Genomic DNA, 11,564 nt, shown 5'->3' on the forward strand with positions numbered 1-11,564 from the left:
ATGAAGTAATAAAGAATGCAGGAATAAGACACAGTTACTTGTTTGGGAGAAATGACTGGAAGGAAGCCTCCAGCTGCAATGATAGTCCAGGCAGGACATTAAGGACTGTGGGTGAAGGAGCCCATCATCCCTCTGCTAGTCCAGGGGCAATTGAATCTTTTATTTACAATGAAGGGTGGGGGCTGATGGAGCTCAGCCCCCTGTTGCAATGATGAGGACGGTTACCAGCCATATTGCACCATCAGCCATCAAAAATTAGGGCCAGGCGCCCTTGATCGACCTGACCGATGCTAGTACGCATGGTTACCAGTCCTTTTGCACTGCCCCATGTGCCAATGGGCTGATGATGACGATGGATATCAGTCATACTGCACCGTCAGCCACCCATGGCGGGGGGGGGAGTGAGGATGTCGTTGTTCAGTGCTGCAGCATCGCATGTATCTGCAGCATTCATTACGGATACGGTGACATCTAACAGAGTCAACACAGAACCGTTTCCCCTTTCATTTCTGGGTGTGGGGGTGGGGTGCGTAAATTGCCGAGCTATGCCCTGAGCCACCGCGGACACTGTGTTAGACCCTAGAAGCATTTGGAGCTCAGCCAAGAATGCAAATCCTTAGCGGAGACAGCAGGAACTGTGGGATACCTTGCGTCCTCATTCCCCCCTCCCTCCATGAGCGTCCATGATATTCTTTGGCTTTCCGTTACGCTCGTCACGCAGCTGCGTGCTGAGTCTCTGCTATGCCGTCTGTCTGGAGATTTTTTAAACATACTTTGGACCAGGCGTAAAATTACAGTAATTACCCTAAATAGATGCAGGAGTCTCCGAGCGAGATCACCCTGAGGACGGTCACTGAAGGAGATAGAGAGCGCATGCTGCGTGAAAGCTACCACGAACCAGGGCCCGATGCAGCCGTGCTCGGGGAGGCAGTGCTCCATGAGTAATTAATGAAAGCCTCGCGCGGAAAAGTGTGCTACCACGGAGCACCCAATAAGGCAGCTCTCCCCAGGAACCTCCTGCTGATGCTTTTCGAGTAACCCCAGGAGAGCTTCATGGAGATCTCCCTGGAGGATTTCTGTTCTATCCCCATATATAGAGAGACCTCCTTTTCACACACTTAAGATTCCTGTTACATTAATAATAAAAGTTAACATGGTTAAAGCACTTACCGACTGCTCCTTCCCGATTCAGGATCCGGGTTCATGGCCGGGGAGGGTTGGTAGGGGATCTCCGTGACGGTGATGAAGAGATCCTGGCTCTCCGGGAAACCAGCATTGTAAGCGCTGTCGCCTGCCTCGTCCTCCACAAACCCTTCCTCATCTTCCCCGTCCGTGAACATCGTCGAGGAACTGTCCGTCGACACTGCCCCATCATCAGAGTCCACGGTCACTGGTGGGGCAGTGCTGGCAGGCTCCGTAGCGTCCGTTTGCCGCTTTGATTTTTTGGTAGCCTTGTCTGGGGTCCTTGATTTTCACGCGGCGCTGCGTTGCATCCCGCCTGTATCCTCTGTCTCTCATGGCTTTGGAGACCTTCTCGTAGGTCTTTGCATTCCCTGTTTTGGAGCACAGCTCCGAAAGCACAGACTCCTCGCCCCACACACCGATCAGATCGAAGAGTTCCCAGTCAGTCTATGCTGGGTCCCTCTTTCTATTCACAGATAACATGAACTCCTCTGCTGGAGAGCTCTGCATCGTTGCAGGTGCTGCGGAGCTCGCCCCGATGTGCAACCAGGACGTCAGATTCAAACTGCCCAGACAGGAAAATGAATTCAAATTTTCGCGGGTCATTTCCTGTGTGGCTGGGCAGAGAATCCAAGCTCGGACTGCTGTCCAGAGCATCAACAGAGTGGTGCAGTGTGGGATAGCTCCCGGAGCTACTAAGTTCGATTAGCATCCACACCAAGCCTAATTCGAGCTAGCCATGTCGAATTTAGCGTTACTCCACCTGCCGGGGTGGAGTACCAAATTCGAACTAAGGAGCCCTCTAGTTCGAATTAAATGGCTTCCTGGTGTGGACGGTTGAGCGGTTAGTTCGAATTAACGCTGATAAATTCGAATTAAAGTCCTAGTGTAGACCAGGCCTTAGAGTGGGATCCACACAGACTAAACATCAAGGAATCACAGATACTGTAAAGTAAATTAACTGTTCTTTCCCTTTCTTCCTTCTGAGTATTAAGTATCTTCAAAGAAAACTTTAACTGAAGAATCATTGATGCCAAATACTGATTCTGTGTTTTCAGGATGATGTTTCGTTGAATGGATACCAAAAATACTTGATATCACAGTCCTCCCCTGCCCCTCTGACTGCAGCAGAAGAGGAACTTCGGCAAATTAAGATTAATGAGGTACTACATTGTCTGGGAAGACAGGCAGGGGGATGAGTGGAGAATTCCTGAAGTATTGCAGGAGGAGAGAAGCAAACCAGTCGAAAGTTTCAGAAAGCCTGCAGGGTGGGACAGGGACACACAAACTAGGGTTGAGCATTTGGCCAGTCCAAACAATAATTGGCCAATTGACTGGTCAAATAATGTAAAAAATGATCCAGTATTTTCAAGTACTAACTTATTAGCACAGTAACAAAAAAGAATAAGACTTAGCCTTAGATAGATACTTGTGCCCAATTACAAAAAAAAGAAAGTAACCTAATTGAATTGTTAGCTCAGAAAAACATGAAACACAATGAAAAGAAAATTACAACAAATGAAAGAATAATCATATTACCTCTTTTGGTAATGTTAGGTTAGCATTTAAATGTGAACGTTATTCAAGACTGAATGGTTACAAAAGAAAAGAATAAATAAAACACATAGCAAATATAAAAAGAGAAGTCATTTTTAAATGCACTTATGCTTAGTAGGCAGCAGTCCAATTCTTTAAGCAGTTTAGTGGTTGTCCATCTTTTTTCTTTGTATTGGGGGAGGAGGTTTGATGGTTGTTAAGCCTCCATTCCCTTTCCTGCTCCCTTCTGAGTTGATTTCTGTATGTTTGTCTAGTCAGTTTAGACTGTAAGTTCTTCAAGGCAGGGAACTGTGTCTTTTAACTTGTTTAATGTGGTCTGTAAACCACTATGTACATTGATTGCCTGATATACAAATAAAGCTACATGTACATACTTGACCAATCACTTGACCATACCAACCAATCATGAGGCTCAGCTTTCAGTTAGTTCTCCTTCCCCCCTCCCCCCCATAGGTGAAATTAGCAGGTAGTGAGTGATCAAGACTTTTAAGTAGGTTTGCTAACAGAGGCTGCTGCCTACATCAGGACATTCTTGCTGGAATATTTGACAGTTTGGCTGCAGTCAACTGACATTACTTGGCAAGCCAGTCAATTGACCAGTCGAGCCGAAGCACAAAGAATGTCATTTTCAGTTACTAACTGGGATTTAAATTTATACTTTAAAACAGGCCTGCACAACTTGTAAAGCGGCAAGGGCCACATTACTCCAAAGAAAACAGCTGAGGGCCGAAACCTCCCGGCCCCGCAGAAACACCCCGCCCCAGGGCCGCCCAGCCCTGCGGAAACAAACCCTCCTTCCCCAGCGCCACCCCACCAAAACAGCTGTGGGCCAAAAAGGAAGGTTGGGGGTGGGGAGGTGATACTTTATTTTACATCAACCGGGAGCTCCCAGCTGAAGAGGTGGCTGGGAGCCCTCAGGGTCAAATTAAAGGGCTCAGGGCTCCGGTGGCTGGGGGAACCTGGCAGGGCCGGCTCTATGTTTTTTGCTGCTCCAAGCAAAAAAAAAATTTGGCTGCCCCCCGTCCCAGCCCTGGGCTCCCTCCTGTACCCCCCTGCTGCCCCAGTCCTGGGCTCTCCCCCCACCGACCCACACCCCCTGCTGTCCCAGCGCTGGGCTTCCCCCTTTCCTCCCCACCAGTGCCCTCCCCCCACCCCACTGCTGCCCCAGCCCTGGGCTCCCCCCAGCAGTGCCCCCCCCCAAACACCTACTGCCGCCCCAGCCCTGGGTCACTGGTAATGCTCCCAGGGTGGGTCATTCAGCAGGAATTTTGGATGTGCACAAAACACAGACAGGATTGGTTCCCATATGGTTACAGAGCTGCAGTAAAGTGGAACAGTTTTCAGCTTGTGTGATTGGAGGATATCTGGATGCATATTATAAGACTGTCCTACATAAATGAGGAAAAGTTGAGGTGCCTTTATTATTCTTTTGTTCCACTCTTTCTTTCTATGGGGAATTTGCCAATGTAATATCACTGTCTTCCTTTTAAACAAACCAAAAGGCAATGGCTGTTGAAAATAGCAATTCCAGTCCTAATAAGCATTTCTTGCTCAATTTTATCCTACTTTTTCTACAACAAGTTACAATGGATCAGTATATTTGATTTGGGAGAAATGAAGTAACAGCTGCCCAAACTGAGCTTGAGCACTCCTGAATTCTGAGGTGTTCAAATCTGGAAGGCAGGTGCAGGGGGCCTGTGGGCTCCGCGGAGGAGCATGGCAGCAACGTGTCTGGAGGAGCATGGAGCCAGACACGCTGGTCTGAGTGGCACGGTAAGGGGGCTGGGTGGTTGGAGAAGGAGTAGAAGGTTCCGGGGGGCAGTCAAGGGACAGGGAGCAGGGGGTTGGATGGGGCAGAGGTTCGGGGGCAGTCAGGGGACAGGCAGCAGTTGGATAGGCATGGGAGTCCCAGGGGTTTATCAGGGGACAGGTAGGGGTGGGGTCCTGGGGAAAGTTGGGGGTTCTCAGGAGGGGGCAGTTGGGGACAAGGAGAAGGGAGGCTTAGATAGGGGCTGAGGTCCCAAGGGGCAGTTAGGGGCGGGGGTCTCGGGAGGGGGCAATCGGGGGACAAGGAGCAGTGGCATTTAGATAGGGGGTGGGGTCCTGGGGGGCAGTTGGGGCAGGGGTCCCGGGAGGGGGCAGTCAGTGGCCACGGGCCGGGATTCAAAGGGCTCTGGGCTGACTGCAGCCGCGGGGAGCCCTGAGCCCTTTAAATCCCAACCGCGGCTGGGAATCTCTGCGGGCAGCCCAGAGCCCTTTGACTCCCGGCCGCGGCTGGGATTTAAAGGGCTCTGCGCTCCCCGCGGCTGCTGGCAGCCCAGAGCCCTTTGGTTCCCTGCCGCGGCCGAGATTCAAAGGACTCTGGGCTGCCCGCAGAGCGCCATGTGCGGGGGATTTCCCGCGGGCCGTATGTTGTGCAGGCCTGCTTTAACACATATAATATGTGCAGTGTGATTTAGCATTGCTCCAAATACCTTAATCTTTTCATTTCCTGTTTTGTATGATTTTAGATTTTTAAACTTTAATGTTGCATTAACTTCACTTTTTGATTTTAATATTAACATCTTGGGTTTATTTTGATTCAAGTCTAGCCCTTTTAATGTTGTACATCAGTGATGACGATGAACATAAATCAGCTACAGGAAAATGCTTGTGTGGCTTTGGAAGATACAGTCTATATATAAATAAGCTGCTGAGATAAATTCTGATCAGTTAGATTTGGAAAATAAAATATAGAGCACAAAGTTCATTTTATGGAACATTGCACATGTGGACAATAGTTCTTCTCTGAAAAGTGACTCTAAGTGATATAATTGGTTTCCATATTTGTAGGCTTTTGATGAGTTCCATATCAAATTTGCTAAGTTTACAAGAAAATATATGTTTTTTCTAACTGCCAGCCAACACTAGGATTCCACCTGGAATATGAAAGTCAAGCTGTTTTCTTTCTGGTTTATACATAATCATCAGTATTAAAGATTCTGAAATTGCAACTTAACTAATTATTCTCTTGATACTTTAGCACTGCCAAGAATTTAGAGTTATGGGAGAACGATATAAAAAACAGGGTTTTTTTTGTTTTTAAGAAAAGTAAGCAGATGTGATTCTATAAACATAAAAAAGGAACAGATCTGTTGAGTAAGGCAAAGCCATTTTAATCATTTTTTAAAATCTCTGTTACTCACCGAATGCAGAACGAAATAGTACTTACTGTGAGACTAAAATCTTTGTGAATACTTTGAAGATTTTAGATTATAATTAAACTGATTTATATTAATTCCAGGTACAAGTGGAAGTTGGTGTAGATACCAAGCATCAGACACTGCAAGGAGTAGCATTCCCTTTGGCTAAGGAAGCTATTCAGGCTTTGGAAAAACTGAAAAATAAACAGCTCAACTATGTGCAACTGGCAAGTAAAAATATTGCATTTAATTATTTTACAGAATACAATTATGCAGTAGTTGTTTAAATTGTGCTTGTATGAACATGTACTGCAAATGTTTAATTCAGAATAGGATTCTAAATTATCTGTTTTCTCATATCACATTCTCTGGTTATGCTGCTCTCTGTATCTGCTCTAACTTGTGTTTGTTTAACAGCAAATTGATATAAAAAATGAAACTATTGTTTTGGCCAACACACTCCATACTGAACTTAAGGATTTGCCAAACAGGATTCCAAAGGATTCTGCACGCTATCATTTTTTCCTTTACAAGCATTCCCATGAAGGAGATTACTTGGAATCCATAGGTATGAGAATTCCTATATATAACTTAGAAGTATATAACTTAGAAGTAACTTCATATAACTTAGAAGTAATCTTGAGATGGGGAAGATGGTATGTAAATGATAAAATTTGCTGCATAGTTTCAGTGGTCAAGGCTTTCAAAAGTGGCCACTGATTTTCAATGTCCTTTGGGCATTAGACTTTGAAACCGCTTTAAGAAGGCCTGATTTTGGAAAGTGCTGAGCACACTCTGAAAATCAAGCACTTTTTAGAGTGTCTTCAATTGGGCACCCAAAACCATTGTTCACTTGAAAATATTGGCCAATATCTTCATTCATTGGTCACTTATAAGTTTACATTGTAACTAAAGAAGTGTAGTGCTGTTATTTCTTCCCCTTCAGACTTTGTAGAATATTTTGTTTAAATGTCTGTCACAAGTCATGATTTTAAGGTAATATTCTTACACTGTTTTCATTCTGCAGTATTTATCTACTCTATGCCTGGGTATACGTGCAGTATTCGAGAACGGATGCTATATTCTAGCTGCAAGAGCCCACTGTTACAAATTGTAGAAAGACAACTGTGGATGCAGATAATTAGAAAGGTAAGCATATTAGAGGTCCCATATCTGTTCAGTGAGGGAAGAACATAAATTTCCTTTATCTTGAGTTTTATCTTCTGTATAGCTGAATTTTGTTGGTTAATGTATAGCCAATTAATTTTGACTACACTTGCATGTCAATATTAAAAATGTTTGAGACCAAATAACCAAGCTGAGCCAATTTATTGTCTATAAAGAAAACAATATGGTACAAGAAAGGAAGTTTAATACATCACCAGTCCTTCTGGGAAGCAGGCTCTCACTGTGTGTTCAGTTAACATTACACAGAATGTGTGATCCCAAAATACACCCCCAAAACTACCTCTGTTTATATTGGACCTGTTTACAAGTAAGAAGCACTATATATGTCACCCTTAGGACTAAATTTTTCCCAATTACCTTGTTTTACTGGTACCTTGGTATACTCCTCTTATCTCTTGTTTTCGAACACTGCATTCCAAACTAGTTGGGCCATGAAGGCACTCCCCTACCTCTACCAGGGTAGAATATTTACATATCTTAACTTTGACAGTTTTCCCATTTGCCTATGCAAAATGTTGACTTGTACTTTTACGTGGAATACTTAAGCGATCAAGAGAAGGCATAATACAATTTATGATTACCCAACACTTAATATAATATACCATGTGTATAATACCTATTAATATGTGAGTGCAGCCTGTATGCATTGGCTAACAATGGTTTATGAGGTCAGGCAAAATTTTTAGGGCTGTCAATTGCAGTTAATGCATGCAATTAACACAAAACAAATTAACTAGATTTAAAAAAAATAGTTGCGATTAATCGTAGTTTTAATTGCCCTGTTAAACCATAATAGAATACCAATTTAAATTTATTATACATTTTTGCAATGTTTTTCTACATTTTCAAATATATTGATTTCAGTTACAACACAGAATACAAAGTGTACAGTGCTCACTTTATATTATTTTTTATTACAAATATTTGCACTGTAAAAAAGATAAACAAAAGAAAATGTATTTTTCAATTCACCTCATACTAGTCCACTCAGTCCTACTACTTGTTCAACCAGTCACTAAGACAAACAGGTTTGTTTACATTTACAGCAGATAATGCTGCCCACTTTTTATTTACAGTGTCACCTGAAAGTGAAACAGGTGTTTGCATGGCAGTGTTATAGCTGGTGTTGCAAGATATTTGTGCCAGATATGCTAAACATTCACATGCTCCTTCATGCTTCCATTTGTAGGCTCTAAAGTATTGTTTTGTGTTTGAGTGCAGTTATGTTTAAAAAAAAAATCTACATTCGTAAGTTGTACTTTCATGATAAAAAAAAATTACACTTTCAAAACCAATTAATTTTAGGCAGTGACCCTGTAACTTTAATTGCTATCTTTAAGCATCTCAATTAGTGCAAACTACGATTTGTAAATAAGTGCATGTCTTTTCTTGTAAAGAATTCCAGTCCTGTATTACCATAAAGAAAAAATTGCTTCTGAACTCAAGAACTGATAATATTTGATGGGGCTCTTCAAGGACTGCAATACATCAGGTCATGTTCTTAAACTGCAGATGCTACAAATAGGGGAGCGCTTTTAAATTTTGTTTCTGTGGATCACATTTCAGTATTAAAATCATGGCAGGATTAATGGCAACTAGAGATTCTCTTTCATTCAAATGTTCATCTATTGAAGCTATGTCAAAAATAACTTTGTATATACATATTTCTTAGATATAGGTCAATATGCTCCCCTTTCTTTAAAATTAAATAACGGCATGAAATGACCTTTTGAAATGACTAGGAAAAGTATTCCTGAGCATTTGTTTGACCTCTTGCTGCAAAGTAGTTGCTGATGGATCTATTGCTGGCCCTGGTAGGGATGCCAGGAAATTCTAAATGCTCAGTGGTACAGGGTCAAAGAATTTTTCAGAGATCTAAATTCATACAATAAAACCAGTGGATTTTGGCTTGAGAACAATAGTTTTCTTCCAGGCAGGGCTGTGTTTTGACACTTTTATAGATAAAGATTTTAATTTATTATAGTTTCTTCCTTGTCTGAATAGTTACACTGGGCTGGGCTGCATTAGGCTGCAGATTCAGGTCCATTTTATTCTCTCTGCAGGGAAAGCAACATGTATATTGGTTTCCTTTACAAATATTATTTTTAAAACACTTTTAATAGGTAAAATGATTAAGTTTTTCTACTAAAAGTTGAAAGGTTGTGATAGAACATGAGGTTTGAAGGAGTTTCTTCCAACAGGAGATACATATTGTACATTTGTGTTATACTCCTGAAAAACAAATTGGGAAGCTAAACCACAAAAACTGCATACCAGTAAGGGTCTGACAAACTCAAAAAGAAATGTAGGTCTATTCAGTTTTGTAGAGGGTGCTGTACACAAATGAATTAAGGGTCACCATTTCACCTTGAACTCTGAACTTGTTTGAATATAATTGTAGTGCTTCAGTAAATATAAACTCTTTCACAAGTTGTTAGTCAAAATCATGAAATACATTTAACTGTCTCTTATCCTCCTTGGCAGATTGAAATAGATAATGGTGATGAGTTAACTCCTGACTTCCTTTACGAAGAGGTTCATCCAAAACATCATGCACACAAACAAAATTTTGCTAAGCCAAAAGGTCCTGCGGGAAAAAGGGGAATCCGAAGACTAATTAGGGGTCCTGCAGATGCTGAAACACCTACTGATTAAAATCTATTACTTGCACTGGTGGTAATACATTACAATAAGAGATGAAAAATTCCAATTTTTAGTAATGAACTGAAATCATTCCACACTGATATATGCTAGAAATAAGCCTTGTTTTTTCCATAGCACTTATCTGGCTCTGCCATTTTAGAGTTTATATTGTCCATATAGTGTGGAAGAGTTGTTAATCAGTTCAGAACTAGAAAAGGATTACAAAACTAGTAGTGCTTTATTTTTAATTATTTAATAGCTATACACTTTATAATGAACTCCTGATCTCTGTACTGAATATTGATTCTGTGTAATCTGCAGTCAGTTCTTACTATTGGGTTAACTGTCACTGTGGGGCTAGATTTGCAAACATTTACTCACACGAGTAGCCCACTGAAGCTAATGAGAATACTCATTTGAGTAAAGATTTGCAGGAGCGGATTCTGTAGCAGTGTTCCAAATAAAGACATACTTTTTTTCCTTGCAGCCATCATGAAGGAAAACATTTTATTGTATGTAATGTCTGTCTCAGAATAGAGAAGCTGAATGAAACTAGTCTACCTGATGCAAATATTCAGGAATAGCTAGATTATTTTTGACACAGAGATTTTGCTGCTTGAAATTAACTTCTAGTTTTGTGGAACTGTCATTTAAAGAAATCTGACATTGAAAGCACTAGAATTATTCATACTTTTATACCATCCTTAAACTGTTATGTACTGTATGATCAAGTAAAACACTACAAATTTGCATAAGTCAGTGCATTCAGTCAATTATGGAGCTGCTCTAAAATCACTATATTAAAATGTTTCTAAATCATTCTGTTAAACTATATTACCTGTACACTCTGATGCAAAATTGTTTATGCGTAGTAAAAGGCTTCATGATACTGAATCAGTTCTTGAGAGAAAACAAATTGATTACAAATGGTTTTCCAATGCATTTGCCGTTTCTACTGCAATATAATAAATACATTATGAAGGCAGCTTTTTTCCTTGGATTTGTAAATGTTCAGGCTATTTAATTTCAGAACATTCAACTTGTTTAAAAAAAACTGCTGGCAGAACCTTAATAGCTTTCACTTTAGTCCTTTTATTGTTTTTCTAAATCAGCTACTAAAATACGCCAAGGAGAGTCTCAGTTTGCTTTAACTAGATCTAATCTGTTCAATAGGAATAGCAAAAATACACATTTCATAATAAAGGGGTAAGAAAATCAAGTATTAGACACGTCAGTTAAGTTCTGGATGAGCTTAAATCATTAAAATGTGCTTAAATGTGACAAATGGTCCAGTAGTCAAAGTATATTCCTAATAATGCAGTGGTTCTCAAACTTGCATTGCTGACCCCTTTCACACAGCATGCCTGATTGTGACCCTCCTTATAAATTAAAAACACATTTTTTATGTTTAACACTATTCTATTATAAATGCTGGAGGAGAAGCAGTATTATGGGTGGAGGCTGACAGCTGGTGACCCCCCCCCCAATGTAATAACCTCACAATCCCCTGAGGAGTCACGACCCCCAGTTTGAGGATCCCAGTACTAATGGGCCTTAGGTTTTTTTAAAGATCTAAATATAAAGTGTTTGCAGGTCTTCGGTCATTTCATAATACATCCTAGGTGTTGGGCATGTACATTAACAGACGGCAACATCACAATTGTGCTTGCTTCGTGGGGGATGTATTTTAATCTCATTTTCTGGGGAGATAATGCAGTAGCAGTAATACTTCCTGGTGTGATTTACTTTAGCTCTTCCGATTATTTCCATTATTAAAAATGGCTTGTTACCCAATCTGTTGAGACCGCACTG

General features: G+C 41.3%; 1 protein-coding gene across 2 annotated transcripts in view; it reads left to right on the top strand.

Moving 5' to 3' along the window:
- Window positions 1–10,737, top strand: part of TWF1 (twinfilin actin binding protein 1) — a 35,800-nt gene extending 25,063 nt beyond the window's left edge. Inside the window, exons 5-9 of one of the 2 annotated variants that reach the window (XM_039507731.1) lie at window positions 2,241–2,345; window positions 6,023–6,148; window positions 6,339–6,489; window positions 6,949–7,070; window positions 9,594–10,737. In XM_039507731.1, coding sequence (XP_039363665.1) covers window positions 2,241–2,345; window positions 6,023–6,148; window positions 6,339–6,489; window positions 6,949–7,070; window positions 9,594–9,764 — 675 coding nt within the window. In that variant the 3' untranslated portion in view covers window positions 9,765–10,737. The remainder of the gene's footprint in view (window positions 1–2,240; window positions 2,346–6,022; window positions 6,149–6,338; window positions 6,490–6,948; window positions 7,071–9,593) is intronic. The other variant, XM_039507736.1, reaches the window with a different exon arrangement.
- Window positions 10,738–11,564: the final 827 nt, after the last annotated feature.

This window comes from Mauremys reevesii, linkage group 1 (genome assembly GCF_016161935.1).
Source record: "Mauremys reevesii isolate NIE-2019 linkage group 1, ASM1616193v1, whole genome shotgun sequence".
NCBI lineage: Eukaryota > Metazoa > Chordata > Testudines > Geoemydidae > Mauremys > Mauremys reevesii.